The 17,355-nt window shown below is 48.2% G+C and overlaps 1 protein-coding gene across 2 annotated transcripts in view; it reads left to right on the forward strand.

The window, feature by feature from the left end:
- The window catches only part of kcnab3 (potassium channel, voltage gated subfamily A regulatory beta subunit 3), a 55,278-nt gene extending 38,718 nt beyond the window's left edge, over window positions 1-16,560 (forward strand). Inside the window, exons 9-14 of one of the 2 annotated variants that reach the window (XM_031898027.1) lie at window positions 6,719-6,804; window positions 11,560-11,680; window positions 12,456-12,550; window positions 13,322-13,442; window positions 13,525-13,613; window positions 15,824-16,560. In XM_031898027.1, the coding sequence (XP_031753887.1) occupies window positions 6,719-6,804; window positions 11,560-11,680; window positions 12,456-12,550; window positions 13,322-13,442; window positions 13,525-13,613; window positions 15,824-15,913 (602 nt within the window). In that variant the 3' untranslated portion in view covers window positions 15,914-16,560. The remainder of the gene's footprint in view (window positions 1-6,718; window positions 6,805-11,559; window positions 11,681-12,455; window positions 12,551-13,321; window positions 13,443-13,524; window positions 13,614-15,823) is intronic. The other variant, NM_001078902.1, reaches the window with a different exon arrangement.
- The last annotated feature ends 795 nt before the right edge of the window (window positions 16,561-17,355 follow it).

The raw sequence follows: 17,355 nt of genomic DNA on the forward strand, positions 1-17,355 counted from the left end.
GATAGCCGGGCCTCCCCTCTCTCTGTATATACAGGGGATAGATAGCCGGGCCTCCCCTCTCTCTGTATATACAGGGGATAGATAGCCGGGCCTCCCCTCTCTCTGTATATACGGGGGATAGATAGCCGGGCCCCCCCTCTCTCTGTATATACAGGGGATAGATAGCCGGGCCTCCCCTCTCTCTGTATATACGGGGGATAGATAGCCGGGCCTCCCCTCTCTCTGTATATACGGGGGATAGATAGCCGGGCCTCCCCTCTCTCTGTATATACAGGGGATAGATAGCCGGGCCTCCCCTCTCTCTGTATATACGGGGGATAGATAGCCGGGCCTCCCCTCTCTCTGTATATACGGGGGATAGATAGCCGGGCCTCCCCTCTCTCTGTATATACAGGGGATAGATAGCCGGGCCTCCCCTCTCTCTGTATATACAGGGGATAGATAGCCGGGCCTCCCCTCTCTCTGTATATACAGGGGATAGATAGCCGGGCCTCCCCTCTCTCTGTATATACAGGGGATAGATAGCCGGGCCTCCCCTCTCTCTGTATATACAGGGGATAGATAGCCGGGCCTCCCCTCTCTCTGTATATACAGGGGATAGATAGCCGGGCCTCCCCTCTCTCTGTATATACAGGGGATAGATAGCCGGGCCTCCCCTCTCTCTGTATATACAGGGGATAGATAGCCGGGCCTCCCCTCTCTCTGTATATACAGGGGATAGATAGCCGGGCCTCCCCTCTCTCTGTATATACAGGGGATAGATAGCCGGGCCTCCCCTCTCTCTGTATATACAGGGGATAGATAGCCGGGCCTCCCCTCTCTCTGTATATACAGGGGATAGATAGCCGGGCCTCCCCTCTCTCTGTATATACAGGGGATAGATAGCCGGGCCTCCCCTCTCTCTGTATATACAGGGGATAGATAGCCGGGCCTCCCCTCTCTCTGTATATACGGGGGATAGATAGCCGGGCCTCCCCTCTCTCTGTATATACAGGGGATAGATAGCCGGGCCCCCCCTCTCTCTGTATATACAGGGGATAGATAGCCGGGCCTCCCCTCTCTCTGTATATACGGGGGATAGATAGCCGGGCCTCCCCTCTCTCTGTCTATACAGGGGATAGATAGCCGGGCCTCCCCTCTCTCTGTATATACAGGGGATAGATAGCCGGGCCTCCCCTCTCTCTGTATATACGGGGGATAGATAGCCGGGCCTCCCCTCTCTCTGTATATACAGGGGATAGATAGCCGGGCCTCCCCTCTCTCTGTATATACAGGGGATAGATAGCCGGGCCTCCCCTCTCTCTGTATATACAGGGGATAGATAGCCGGGCCTCCCCTCTCTCTGTATATACAGGGGATAGATAGCCGGGCCTCCCTCTCTCTGTATATACAGGGGATAGATAGCCGGGCCTCCCCTCTCTCTGTATATACAGGGGATAGATAGCCGGGCCTCCCCTCTCTCTGTATATACAGGGGATAGATAGCCGGGCCTCCCCTCTCTCTGTATATACAGGGGATAGATAGCCGGGCCCCCCCTCTCTCTGTATATACAGGGGATAGATAGCCGGGCCCCCCCTCTCTCTGTATATACAGGGGATAGATAGCCGGGAGTCCCCTCTCTCTGTATATACAGGGAATAGATAGCCGGGCCCCCCCTCTCTCTGTATATACAGGGGATAGATAGCCGGGCCTCCCCTCTCTCTGTATATACAGGGGATAGATAGCCGGGCCCCCCCTCTCTCTGTATATACAGGGGATAGATAGCCGGGAGTCCCCTCTCTCTGTATATACAGGGGATAGATAGCCGGGCCTCCCCTCTCTCTGTATATACAGGGGATAGATAGCCGGGCCTCCCCTCTCTCTGTATATACAGGGGATAGATAGCCGGGCCTCCCCTCTCTCTGTATATACAGGGGATAGATAGCCGGGCCCCCCCTCTCTCTGTATATACAGGGGATAGATAGCCGGGCCTCCCCTCTCTCTGTATATACAGGGGATAGATAGCCGGGCCTCCCCTCTCTCTGTATATACAGGGGATAGATAGCCGGGCCTCCCCTCTCTCTGTATATACAGGGGATAGATAGCCGGGCCTCCCCTCTCTCTGTATATACAGGGGATAGATAGCCGGGCCTCCCCTCTCTCTGTATATACAGGGGATAGATAGCCGGGCCCCCCTCTCTCTGTATATACAGGGGATAGATAGCCGGGCCTTCCCTCTCTCTGTATATACAGGGGATAGATAGCCGGGCCTCCCCTCTCTCTGTATATACAGGGGATAGATAGCCGGGCCTCCCCTCTCTCTGTATATACAGGGGATAGATAGCCGGGCCTCCCCTCTCTCTGTATATACAGGGGATAGATAGCCGGGCCTCCCCTCTCTCTGTATATACGGGGGATAGATAGCCGGGCCTCCCCTCTCTCTGTATATACAGGGGATAGATAGCCGGGCCTCCCCTCTCTCTGTATATACAGGGGATAGATAGCCGGGCCTCCCCTCTCTCTGTATATACAGGGGATAGATAGCCGGGCCTCCCCTCTCTCTGTATATACAGGGGATAGATAGCCGGGCCTCCCTCTCTCTGTATATACAGGGATAGATAGCCGGGCCTCCCCTCTCTCTGTATATACAGGGGATAGATAGCCGGGCCTCCCCTCTCTCTGTATATACAGGGGATAGATAGCCGGGCCTCCCTCTCTCTGTATATACAGGGGATAGATAGCCGGGCCTCCCCTCTCTCTGTATATACAGGGATAGATAGCCGGGCCTCCCCTCTCTCTGTATATACAGGGGATAGATAGCCGGGCCTCCCCTCTCTCTGTATATACAGGGGATAGATAGCCGGGCCTCCCCTCTCTCTGTATATACAGGGGATAGATAGCCGGGCCTCCCCTCTCTCTGTATATACAGGGGATAGATAGCCGGGCCTCCCCTCTCTCTGTATATACAGGGAATAGATAGCCGGGCCCCCCCTCTCTCTGTATATACAGGGGATAGATAGCCGGGCCTCCCCTCTCTCTGTATATACAGGGGATAGATAGCCGGGCCCCCCCTCTCTCTGTATATACAGGGGATAGATAGCCGGGCCTCCCCTCTCTCTGTATATACAGGGGATAGATAGCCGGGCCCCCCCTCTCTCTGTATATACAGGGGATAGATAGCCGGGCCCCCCCTCTCTCTGTATATACAGGGGATAGATAGCCGGGCCTCCCCTCTCTCTGTATATACAGGGGATAGATAGCCGGGCCTCCCCTCTCTCTGTATATACAGGGGATAGATAGCCGGGCCCCCCCTCTCTCTGTATATACAGGGGATAGATAGCCGGGCCCCCCTCTCTCTGTATATACAGGGGATAGATAGCCGGGCCTCCCCTCTCTCTGTATATACAGGGGATAGATAGCCGGGCCTCCCCTCTCTCTGTATATACAGGGGATAGATAGCCGGGCCTCCCCTCTCTCTGTATATACAGGGGATAGATAGCCGGGCCTCCCCTCTCTCTGTATATACAGGGGATAGATAGCCGGGCCCCCCCTCTCTCTGTATATACAGGGGATAGATAGCCGGGCCTCCCCTCTCTCTGTATATACAGGGGATAGATAGCCGGGCCTCCCCTCTCTCTGTATATACAGGGGATAGATAGCCGGGCCTCCCCTCTCTCTGTATATACAGGGGATAGATAGCCGGGCCTCCCCTCTCTCTGTATATACAGGGGATGGATAACCGGGCCTCCCCTCTCTCTGTATATACAGGGGATAGATAGCCGGGCCCCCCCTCTCTCTGTATATACAGGGGATAGATAGCCGGGCCTCCCCTCTCTCTGTATATACAGGGGATAGATAGCCGGGCCTCCCCTCTCTCTGTATATACAGGGGATAGATAGCCGGGCCTCCCCTCTCTCTGTATATACAGGGGATAGATAGCCGGGCCTCCCCTCTCTCTGTATATACAGGGGATAGATAGCCGGGCCCCCCCTCTCTCTGTATATACAGGGGATAGATAGCCGGGCCCCCCCTCTCTCTGTATATACAGGGGATAGATAGCCGGGCCTCCCCTCTCTCTGTATATACAGGGGATAGATAGCCGGGCCTCCCCTCTCTCTGTATATACAGGGGATGGATAACCGGGCCTCCCCTCTCTCTGTATATACAGGGGATAGATAGCCGGGCCTCCCCTCTCTCTGTATATACAGGGGATAGATAGCCGGGCCCCCCCTCTCTCTGTATATACAGGGGATAGATAGCCGGGCCCCCCTCTCTCTGTATATACAGGGGATAGATAGCCGGGCCTCCCCTCTCTCTGTATATACAGGGGATAGATAGCCGGGCCTCCCCTCTCTCTGTATATACAGGGGATGGATAACCGGGCCTCCCCTCTCTCTGTATATACAGGGGATAGATAGCCGGGCCTCCCCTCTCTCTGTATATACAGGGGATAGATAGCCGGGCCCCCCCTCTCTCTGTATATACAGGGGATAGATAGCCGGGCCCCCCCTCTCTCTGTATATACAGGGGATAGATAGCCGGGCCTCCCCTCTCTCTGTATATACAGGGGATGGATAGCCGGGCCTCCCCTCTCTCTGTATATACAGGGGATAGATAGCCGGGCCTCCCCTCTCTCTGTATATACAGGGGATAGATAGCCGGGCCTCCCCTCTCTCTGTATATACAGGGGATGGATAGCCGGGCCCCCCCTCTCTCTGTATATACAGGGGATAGATAGCCGGGCCTCCCCTCTCTCTGTATATACAGGGGATAGATAGCCGGGCCTCCCCTCTCTCTGTATATACAGGGGATAGATAGCCGGGCCTCCCCTCTCTCTGTATATACAGGGGATAGATAGCCGGGCCTCCCCTCTCTCTGTATATACAGGGGATAGATAGCCGGGCCTCCCCTCTCTCTGTATATACAGGGGATGGATAACCGGGCCTCCCCTCTCTCTGTATATACAGGGGATAGATAGCCGGGCCTCCCCTCTCTCTGTATATACAGGGGATAGATAGCCGGGCCTCCCCTCTCTCTGTATATACAGGGGATAGATAGCCGGGCCCCCCCTCTCTCTGTATATACAGGGGATAGATAGCCGGGCCTCCCCTCTCTCTGTATATACAGGGGATAGATAGCTGGGCCTCCCCTCTCTCTGTATATACAGGGGATAGATAGCCGGGCCTCCCCTCTCTCTGTATATACAGGGGATAGATAGCCGGGCCTCCCCTCTCTCTGTATATACAGGGGATAGATAGCCGGGCCTCCCCTCTCTCTGTATATACAGGGGATAGATAGCCGGGCCTCCCCTCTCTCTGTATATACGGGGGATAGATAGCCGGGCCTCCCCTCTCTCTGTATATACAGGGGATAGATAGCCGGGCCTCCCCTCTCTCTGTATATACAGGGGATAGATAGCCGGGCCCCCCCTCTCTCTGTATATACAGGGGATAGATAGCCGGGCCTCCCCTCTCTCTGTATATACAGGGGATAGATAGCCGGGCCTCCCCTCTCTCTGTATATACAGGGGATAGATAGCCGGGCCTCCCCTCTCTCTGTATATACAGGGGATGGATAACCGGGCCTCCCCTCTCTCTGTATATACAGGGGATAGATAGCCGGGCCTCCCCTCTCTCTGTATATACAGGGGATAGATAGCCGGGCCCCCCCTCTCTCTGTATATACAGGGGATAGATAGCCGGGCCCCCCCTCTCTCTGTATATACAGGGGATAGATAGCCGGGCCTCCCCTCTCTCTGTATATACAGGGGATAGATAGCCGGGCCTCCCCTCTCTCTGTATATACAGGGGATAGATAGCCGGGCCTCCCCTCTCTCTGTATATACAGGGGATAGATAGCCGGGCCCCCCCTCTCTCTGTATATACAGGGGATAGATAGCCGGGCCCCCCCTCTCTCTGTATATACAGGGGATAGATAGCCGGGCCTCCCCTCTCTCTGTATATACAGGGGATAGATAGCCGGGCCTCCCCTCTCTCTGTATATACAGGGGATGGATAACCGGGCCTCCCCTCTCTCTGTATATACAGGGGATAGATAGCCGGGCCTCCCCTCTCTCTGTATATACAGGGGATAGATAGCCGGGCCCCCCTCCCTCTGTATATACAGGGGATAGATAGCCGGGCCTCCCCTCTCTCTGTATATACAGGGGATAGATAGCCGGGCCTCCCTCTCTCTGTATATACAGGGGATAGATAGCCGGGCCTCCCCTCTCTCTGTATATACAGGGGATAGATAGCCGGGCCTCCCCTCTCTCTGTATATACAGGGGATAGATAGCCGGGCCTCCCCTCTCTCTGTATATACGGGGGATAGATAGCCGGGCCTCCCCTCTCTCTGTATATACGGGGGATAGATAGCCGGGCCTCCCCTCTCTCTGTATATACAGGGGATAGATAGCCGGGCCTCCCCTCTCTCTGTATATACAGGGGATAGATAGCCGGGCCTCCCCTCTCTCTGTATATACAGGGGATAGATAGCCGGGCCTCCCCTCTCTCTGTATATACAGGGGATAGATAGCCGGGCCTCCCCTCTCTCTGTATATACGGGGGATAGATAGCCGGGCCTCCCCTCTCTCTGTATATACAGGGGATAGATAGCCGGGCCTCCCCTCTCTCTGTATATACAGGGGATAGATAGCCGGGCCTCCATTCTCTCTGTATATACAGGGGATAGATAGCCGGGCCTCCCCTCTCACTGCTTGTTCTTTCTTCTCGTTACAGAGATCGTTAGAGCCATGACGTTCGTTATTAACCAAGGGATGGCAATGTACTGGGGGACCTCGCGCTGGAGTGCTATGGAAATCATGGTAATTATGTTTGTGTAGGGCCGAAATGGGCAGTTCATTCCCCAAGTTATAAAGCCACAATAATTATGGTATATACCTCCCCTATAGTGAGATTGGTTTGTGCCGTTAGGGCTACACTTATATGTCAGGAAGGTCTAATGGTTTCTCTGAGAGGCTGTTAAAGGCTCATTTGTGGGTCAGAAGATTCTGGCCCAGCATAAATACTAAGCTATGTGGGAGAATCCATTACGGGCAACCCAGAATATCACAAAGTGCACTTAGTGCCGTCCTACGGCCAAGTAGCCTTGAACGACTCAAATAAATGTGTTAAAGAGCCCCACACAGCACAGAAACCCCCAATATTCCCATCACTGCAATCTGTTAGTTTAAAAAGTAGGAATAAATCCCATGTTTATAGGCTGAAATCCAGCTGCAAAGCAGTTCTTCTCTTTCTGCATCATTTGAAATCCTGGCAGGGGAGGAGGGACTGAAACACTGATGTTACCAATTGGAACAATGTTTCCACAGCTTACAGACAGCATGCAGGAACTACATAACCCACAATGCATTGCACTGGGATGTTCCTTTCCTTATTGACATCATGTTTGGGGGGGGCGGGGCTTAGGGTGTTTCAACTGATTCATTGTGCAGTCAAGGGGGTCCGTATGTTCTTAAATTTCATTGGGTAAGCCTACTCTACTTTAATACATGATCTGTTCAGCACTTGTCCCTAATAGAGACCTGGCTCTCTCTTAATGGCAACGCTACTGAAGCAGCTCTCTCTTAGAGCGATCTCTATGTCTCTCATACCCCCCACACTACAAGCCAGGCGGGAGAGGAGTAGGCATTCCTTAAACAAATCTCTATACCCCCTTTCTTCTTGTTTCCTTCTTTTATGATGTGTGTAGTTCAACTATTCCACCCTCTCTCTCTCTGCATGGGGGGCAGTTGTTTACTGACCATCTTCTGACTCTCTTTTCCCATGTTCTGCTCTCCAATTCTCTTGGGTGATTTCAGTTGCCGAATATTGACCCATTCTCAGTCCTGCCATCTTGAATTCTCCACCTAACCTCTTCCTTTGATCTCCAGTCCTGCCATCTTGAATTCTCCACCTAACCTCTTCCTTTGATCTCTAGTCCTGCCATCTTGAATTCTCCATCTAACCTCTTCCTTTGATCTCCAGTCCTGCCATCTTGAATTCTCCATCTAACCTCTTCCTTTGATCTCTAGTCCTGCCATCTTGAATTCTCCATCTAACCTCTTCCTTTGATCTCTAGTCCTGCCATCTTGAATTCTCCATCTAACCTCTTCCTTTGATCTCTAGTCCTGCCATCTTGAATTCTCCATCTAACCTTTTCCTTTGATCTCTATTCCTGCCATCTTGAATTCTCCACCTAACCTCTTCCTTTGATCTCTATTCCTGCCATCTTGAATTCTCCACCTAACCTCTTCCTTTGATCTCTAGTCCTGCCATCTTGAATTCTCCATCTAACCTCTTCCTTTGATCTCTAGTCCTGCCATCTTGAATTCTCCATCTAACCTCTTCCTTTGATCTCTAGTCCTGCCATCTTGAATTCTCCATCTAACCTTTTCCTTTGATCTCTATTCCTGCCATCTTGAATTCTCCATCTAACCTCTTCCTTTGATCTCCAGCAGCAGTCAATAAACCCACCCGTAACGATGGTCACTTCCTAGGTCTGGTCTTTACATCAAACCTAAACCTTTCTGTGTTTAACAGTGACCCATAACCTCATGGACCCTATGCACTTTGGCTTTTGGCCTCCACACCCCACTGAGAAGCCTTATGTAGAGTTGAAAACAATCTCCAGACTGATACGGCCAAAGGGCATTTCTTTATTCTCATTTTCTTGGACCCTTATCCTCCTTTGCTAAGTTGAGGGTGTTGGGGTGCGTCGGGGCTTTGTAGGTCTGCTGTACCCCCCACCCATCCCATCGTTCTACTTCTCTTACTTCTCTCAGAGATACAGAAGAGCGTCTGGTCGGGCACCTGGCGTTTCGCTGACTTTACAGTTATCCGGCAGCTTGGGGGGAATCTCATTAAGTCACACCAAAACTCTATACTTTTTGGGAAATCAGCAACTCTGAGCGGAGTTTATAAATAGCCATTTTGTGTTCCTTACAGTGCCCGCCCCCCTGAGTAAGAATAGCGGGTTCTGGCAGTTTAGGGACATTGCAGCCTCCCCAGTTGACGGGAGGAAAATAACGTCAGTCGGTAATGTCCAATCAGCATTAAAGCCACAGACCAAGTAGCAGGCAGTACAATATGGAGGAGGGTATAGGGCAGGTAGTGGGTATAGGGCAGGTAGTGGTTATAAGGCAGGTAGTAGGTAAGCTACTTTTCTCAAATCAGCTTCTCCGCCTCCTTTCCAGCCTTCTGCCCGCCCCCTTTCCAGCCTTCTGCCCGCCCCCTTTCCAGCCTTCTGCTTGCCCCCTTTCCAGCCTTCTGCCCGCCCCCTTTCCAGTCTTCTGCCCGCCTCCTTTCCAGCCTTCTGCCCGCCCCCTTTCCAGCCTTCTGCCCGCCCCCTTTCCAGCCTTCTGCTTGCCCCCTTTCCAGCCTTCTGCCTGCACCCTTTCCAGCCTTCTGCCCGCCCCCTTTCCAGCCTTCTGCCCGCCCCCTTTCCAGCCTTCTGCTTGCCCCCTTTCCAGCCTTCTGCCCGCCCCCTTTCCAGCCTTCTGCCCGCCCCCCTTCCAGCCTTCTGCCCACCCCTGGGTGAAGTTCCTTCCCTATTTACGATGACACCACTTTTTTTTGATGATGTGACTTTTGCGTTTATGACGATATCACTTCCAGTGACATAACTACAAATGCCAGTTATATTTATCCTTTAATGTTTTCTCATTGGGTGGTCAGAGACAAATGCCCTCGCTGTCCTACCCTACCAGCCCCTGATCCATCCTGTTGGCTTATCTGTAACCAAATCCACACATTCTTGTGTAATACAATTCTGACTTCCTATTAAGTATTGGCTTTAGGGCCCCCAGTGATGGAGAGGGCACCATACTTTGTGGTGCAGCCAATCACAGGAGACTCTTGGACAGTTTGCTGTGACATCATAAGGGTTCATCTTTTGCCATGTTTTTGTGGATATCAAGCAGTAGTTTCTAGAGCCCATTCCTCACCATTGGAATCCCAATCCCAAGGGCCCCAGTGACGTTGAAGCCACCATACTTTGTGGTGCAGCCAATCACAGGAGACCCTAGGACAGTTTGCTGTGATCTCATAAGGGCTCACATTTTGCCATATCCTTGGGGGTATCCAGCAGTAATTTCTAGAGCCCATTCCTCACCATTGCCAGGAATCCTAAGGGCCCCAGTGATGTTGAAGCCCCATACTTTGCGGTGCAGCCAATCACAAGAGACCTTGCAGAAAAAAAGCATTAAGTCATAACTTTGATCATAAATGAAAACAGATGAGCAACATCTCCCTAATCAGCATGCAAACGAGATCATTAACAGCAGACGCAGATAGGGAAGACTCAGCTTCATGCTGCTCAGTTGCAACCGACGACCGTTCGGCTTTCATATTTTACACCACTAGAGGTTGGTAGAGACCAGGAAATGCACACCGAAGGCTTGCCCTTGGATCTCAACGACTGCCTTTATAGGTCTTTGCGGGAATAAATTTTACACTTCGTTTGCTCAGGAATGACCCACTATAATCAACCCTGAGCTGAAAACCAGGACATTGTGTAATAAAAATGAAATGTTGCTTTGCCCATGTTCCTCAATGAGCGGCGTATATCGAGGGTTAGTATATTTAGTAGGGATATTCCTAGTGATTAAAAATATGGCTCTTGCATTTCTTAGATGCAACCATCCTCCATTTTTGACTTATAAAGCTGATCAAACCAGAGACAGTGGCGCTATTCTGTTGCAGCCTATGGAAACGATATGCCTTAGGAAAATCTGGTGACATGAGGTACTGCAAGCGGGCAAAGATATGGAAGTCGTACACCTATAATAACTAGTGAATAGTGATGAGCGAATCTGTCCCGTTTCGCTTCGCCAAAAAATTCACGAATCTTTCAAAAGATTTCAAACGATGAAAAATTCACGAAACGGTGAAAATTTGGCTTGGAAAAAAAAAAAATTGTCGCCCGCGACTATTCCTTTGATGCCCGCAACTATACTTTTGATACACAAATTTTTCCACGGCAAACTTTTTCATCCGTTTCGCAAAACAATCTGCCAATGGCGGAATGTGGAAATTCGCTGCGAATCCATGCCTGGCAAAACATTTCACCCATCACTACTAGTGAACAATATATCGATAAATGGCAGACCCCTAAATTGACCCACCCAATGGAGCTTTACAACGTATTGGTGGATATCTCATAAAAGGCAAGAAGTTCCCCTGGCACAAACTATGGCTGATTCCTACCATTTTAGTGTCTTATTGGGTTTTGGGGACTACATTTGGGTGCCGTCAGGGCTGTTTTTGAAGAGCTCTTTAGCCATGGTCCTCATAGACTTTTGCCCCAAAAAATGATTTATGATATATTGGGGTTACCCACAGATGCCTGGTGGAGATGGGATCTAAGATTAAGAGTATTTCTTATTTACGTAGGTTCTTCTTCTCAAGTAAGGGCATAGCTTTCCTGAACTCCCCATGATACCTCTGCATGGAAGCCTTTATTCTGTCAGATTCTGGTCTCTACTCATCTGCTGTGCCCAGGTCAACCAGTTTTTAGTGTAGGGCATTACGTTCAACCTCTCATTAGTCTCCTATTGACCAGAAACCTTTCCATTCTGCAGGAAGCTTATTCCGTGGCGCGCCAGTTCAACCTGATCCCCCCAGTGTGTGAGCAGGCAGAGTATCACCTATTCCAGCGCGAGAAGGTCGAGACTCACTTACCTGAGCTGTATCACAAGATTGGTGAGTGATGGATATAGACAATATTATCATGGAAACCAGGCAAAGGTGACCTCTAATCCCCTACTTTATCTTCCAGAATTCAGAATGAATAAATTGAATGGATTCTTACATTTTTTGGGTAGTTTGCCCCCATCGTTCTTGTTCATTTCATCTTTATTCTAGTTTTCTTAAAGAGCAGATTCATCAAAAATTGGGATGCAATTGGCTGGAATTGAGATCTGTCTATCAATTCATTTACTCAAGAATTTTCAGTTTTGCTTTATTTGTTAAAAAAAAATCAACAGATTTTCTCCATCAGACCAGATTTCATTTCTGTTTATCAATTTTGCTGGAGTTGTGACCAAATATTTAAGTTCAAACCTCTTGACGCTGAACAATTTTCACGATTTTTTCTTCTTTTTTTGCCAACGTATAATATTTTTTTGCAGAAAAAACACAATTGTTTCGCCACTTATTATGTGTCAAAACTGGAACAAATCTGAAAGTAAAAATACGCTGTCAGTGGGAGCAAATTGTAAGGTTTTTTAGTTTCAAAGTCCACAAAGATTTGTGGAAAAAAATTATGATTTTCGTGTTCTTTTCAATTTTATTCCACATTTTAATTTGTTTGTGCTTTTTCATATAAATGGGTCTCCATTATTTATTTGGTAGGTGAACTAGATAATTAAGATTCATTTTGGGAATTTTCTCTTTTTCTCTACTGTTATATTCTGAATACTTTTGAAGCTTCTCTAATATATCAGAACTATTTTTATTCATTCATGTTATTATGTAGGGGTTGGCTCTATGACATGGTCTCCTCTAGCATGTGGGCTTATTACGGGAAAATACGCAGACAGTGTTCCAGAAAAATCACGAGCATCTTTTAAGGTAAGGCCTTAAGGGTATGGTGGAGACCTAATAGGAAAATATCTGAAAATCAAAAACACACAAAATAGAAGAAACAAAAAATTGGAGCAAAACTGAGGGAGACCAAAGGATGGGGGGGGGGGTAACTGAGTTGAAAAGAGAGGGGGAATGAAAAACAGACTTGGGGGAAAGAAGAACGAGTGGGAGATAGAAAAGGAAGAGCCAATGGGAAATATTAAGGGGCGGATACAGGAACTTTGGTTCGGTATTCGTCCAGGATTTGGCCTTTTTTGGCGGGATTTGGATTCGGCTGATTCCACAGTCCTGAATCCGAATGCTACTTTTTGTCACAGTAACATAGAAATGGAAAATTTCTCACTGCGCAAATCCTAAAGGAAACTGGAGAAGGAAAGAAAGAGCCAAATAGATGGGATATATTAAGGGGCAGATACAGGAACGAGGGATGCACCAAATCCAGGATTCGACTGAATCCACGGTCCTGAATCCGAATGCTAAAAATCATGTGACTTTTTGTCACGGTAACAGAAATGCTATTCCCCAGTATATTCTATTAGCATATGCATATGCTATGCTATGGTTACTGGATGGAAAGGACCACAGGACAAAGAACTGACAGATCGAGGTGACAGTGGGAGAAGAGCAAAATTGCTCAAATTGAAGGATCTGATTAACCCCAGGAATGAGGAGGTGTGAGATTGAGATAGGAGGCCATACGCTGAGATAGCGTTCAGGAAAATAACAGGTTAAAAACAGCAACTTTCTTGCACCCAGGGCTATCACTGGCTTAAGGAGAAAGCCATAAGCGACGAGGGCAAAAAGCAGCATTCGAAGGTGAAAGAACTGCACCCAATTGCTGATCGTCTCAACTGCACAGTTGCCCAACTCGCTATTGGTAAGAGGAGACCCAAACTCTCACTGACCCTCCCCTCCTGCTGCCTCTGCGCTGCTTAACATCCCTCCCCTATCCCTTCCAGCTTGGTGTCTGCGCAGTGAAGGGGTGAGCTCTGTACTTCTGGGGGTCTCCAGCTCTGACCAGTTACTGGAGAACCTGGGAGCCATTCAGGTGAGTTCCAACTGCAAGTGACTCGTATCCACTCATTAGATATCCTATCCACCCATCAGATATCCTATCCACCCATCAGGTATCCTATCCACCCATCAGTTATCCTATCCACCCATCAGGTATCCTATCCAACCATCAGGTATCCTATCCACCCATCAGATATCCTATCCACCCATCAGATATCCTATCCACCCATCAGATATCCTATCCACCCATCAGTTATCCTATCCACCCATCAGATATCCTATCCACCCATCAGATATCCTATCCACCCATCAGTTATCCTATCCACCCATCAGATATCCTATCCACCCATAAGTTATCCTATCCACCCATCAGATATCCTATCCACCCATCAGATATCCTATCCACCCATCAGTTATCCTATCCACCCATCAGATATCCTATCCACCCATCAGTTATCCTATCCACCCATCAGATATCCTATCCACCCATCAGATATCCTATCCACCCATCAGATATCCTATCCACCCATCAGTTATCCTATCCACCCATCAGATATCCTATCCACCCATCAGTTATCCTATCCACCCATCAGATATCCTATCCATATCACCCACACCCCATACTAAAAGCTACAGAATGCAAATATTTGAGACTCATCTGAGAATTATGGGAATCGTAGGCAAGGGTTATGGGTAAAGCAGCAAAAGCTTTCGAATGATGTAGCTGTACTAGAAAGCATATCCAACCATATCTAAAACAAATTGTGAGTATTAGTATTCACAAAAACAATCGACCATAAAAGGACCAATTTATCAAATTCCGAATTTGCGCTTTTTCCCGATTCGAGAAAAATGTGCCAAAAAAGCGCAAATTTGCGCTTTTTCTGCACATTTTTCTTGAATCGGGAAAAAGTGCAAACTCAGAATTTGAAAATTTGGTCCTTTTATGGTTGATTTCTTTTATATACTGGGAATATTCTTAAGAACCACCAATTTGCACTTTTTCGGCACATTTTTCTCGAATCGGGAAAAAGCGCAAACTCAGAATTTGATAAATTGGTCCTTTTATGGTCGATTTCTTTTGTATACTGGGAATATTCTTAAGAACCACAAATTTGCAATTTTTTGGCACATTTTTCTTGAATCGGAAAAAAGTACAAATCCAGAATTTGATAAATTGGTCCTTTTATGGTCCATTGCTTTTATATACTGGGGAATATTCTTAAGAACCACAAATACTGGGTATGTATTAGAGAACACAAATCATCAGAACAGTCTCCAGAAAAATCTCGGCAAGTAAAAGCTGGCACGGTTGGATAGAAGTCAGTGGGAATTGTCTCTAACAACTTTTCCCAATTTATTAAACCACTTGAGTTTTTAGCCTCATTAACAATGAATGGAACAACGTGTTTCTCGCCATCGCGCTACATTATTTCTGGGACAAAACTCACTAAGGAATATTCTGATGCTTTTTTTGCATCATTCTGTTCAACACATTCTTACAATTCTCTCCAACACATTCTAACCATTCTGTCCCACATATTCTTACAATCCTATCCAACACATTCTAACCATTCTATCCCACACTTACAATTCTATCAATTCTAACCATTCTGTCCCACATATTCTTACAATCCTATCCAACACATTCTAACCATTCTATCCCACACTTACAATTCTATCAGTTCTAACCATTCTGTCCCACACATTCTTACAGTCCTATCCAACACATTCTTATCATTCTGTCCCATATATTCTTACAGTCCTATTCAACACATTCTAACCATCCTATCCCACACTTAAAATTCTATCAGTTGTAACCATTCTGTCCCGCACATTCTTACACTCCTAACCAACACATTCCAACCAATATGTTGCACAAATGCTAATTAATTAATACATTAATTTCAATTATATTGTTTCCCATCCATTCAGTGCTTCACATCCAACCTGCACATTTAAACCTCTACAATCTACTCATTCTATCGCACACATTAAAATAATTCTATTGTCTAATCGCCCTATTTATCCACAATCTAAGCATTCTATATCAAACACTGTATTTCTCCACTAAACATTCTAACCATTCTATCCCACATGTTCACACTATTCTATCCCACACATTCTATCCATCACATTCCTACCATTTTGTTCTGCATATTCTATCTATTTTTTCTGGTCTTCCCGTCCTATTTAGGAGAGAAAGTCAGTATATATAAACCCTCTTTCCCTCTCTACATACAGGTACTGCCTCACCTGACACCTCAGCTCGTAACTGAAATTGACCAGATTCTCGGCAACAAACCAAACGTAAAGAAGGATTCCCGAGCGTGAGAGCCTTCTCTCCACACTTTGGAACCTCGACACGTCTCATTGGGGATGGGACAAATCACGCTAGCCTGGTGCATGGTCCCCCCTCTGGCAGTGCTGAGAGAGCGGGAGGAGTAACTTTACCAGCAATAAGGGGGAAAATCTATTCCCTGCTTATCACTACGGGGTCACACATGCATTATATCATGTCCCCCTGCAGAGGGAGAGGCATAAGTCAAGATGGCCTGGGTCACACTATAGGGGAGGGGCTTTTAGCTCCATACTAGTAAGGGGAAGAGTAGACTCATGGCTTCCTTCTATCTGCACTACCCTGCAGAGCTAGGGACAGACTCATGATGGCCTTTTATCTCAAGGAGTGGGTCAGATTCACATCTTCCTTTTAGGTACAAGTATTCTTCCGTTAAGGGCAAGGAGTCCACGTGCCATAGTTTCTTTACGTTCCTAGCCCGCCTACAGCGACTGTAGCTTAAAGGTGACCTATTTTACTCCATTGCGTATCAATAACATCTCTTTAGAACACAGCTTTTTGTCGCCGCTAATTCTGCATGTTCTGAAAACATGAAGCCAGAATCTCTTTGTTTGGATTAAAAGCTAATATGCCTGTGAACCAAACCTGGAATAACCAACTATAAATGCAACTGACTGATGAACCGTGTCAGCGTTTTATTTGCACTGGGGTTGGGGCATGAAAACATTGAGGCATAAGTTGCGTTCCAGTGGGGCAAAGTACCTGTGAAATGTGTGGTATCTACTGTAGGTTGTCCAAGCACATTATCTAGATCAGGGTCCTCAACCGTTCTTAAGGTGGCCATACATGGGCCAATCTGGCCTAAAATCAGCCAGATCTGAATCGGCCAGGTTTGATTTCTCTGTCAACAAGCTGTTGCGGTTCCAGAACCGATATTGTCCCAGGGCCAAACGACCGAATTAGGTGGGGATAGTGGGAGAAGATCTGCCCGGTTGGTGACCTCGCCAAGTGAGCGGATCTTACCATGGACCGAGTTAGGTGGGGATATTGGGAGAAGATCTGCTCGGTTGGTGACCTCGCCAAGTGAGCAAATCTTACCGTGGACTGAATTAGGTGGGGATATTGGGAGAAGATCTGCTCGATTAGTGACCTCGCCAAGCAAGTGGATCTTACCATAGACCAAATTAGGTGAAGATATTGGGAGAAGATCTGCTCGCTTGGTGACCTCGCCAAGCAAGTGGATCTTACCATAGACCAAATTAGGTGGAGATATTGGGAGAAGATCTGCTCGCTTGGTGACCTCGCCAAGCGAGCAGATCTTACCATGGGCCAAATTAGGTTGGGATATTGGGAGAAGATCTGCTCGCTTGGTGACCTTGCCAAGCGAGTGGATCTTACCTTGTATGGCCACCTTTACAAGTGATCCACATTCAAGTATAAAGGGAGTTGAGGAGCAGCACAATCGTGACAAATGTTT

Source organism: Xenopus tropicalis, chromosome 3 (assembly GCF_000004195.4).
Source record: "Xenopus tropicalis strain Nigerian chromosome 3, UCB_Xtro_10.0, whole genome shotgun sequence".
Lineage (NCBI taxonomy): Eukaryota > Metazoa > Chordata > Amphibia > Anura > Pipidae > Xenopus > Xenopus tropicalis.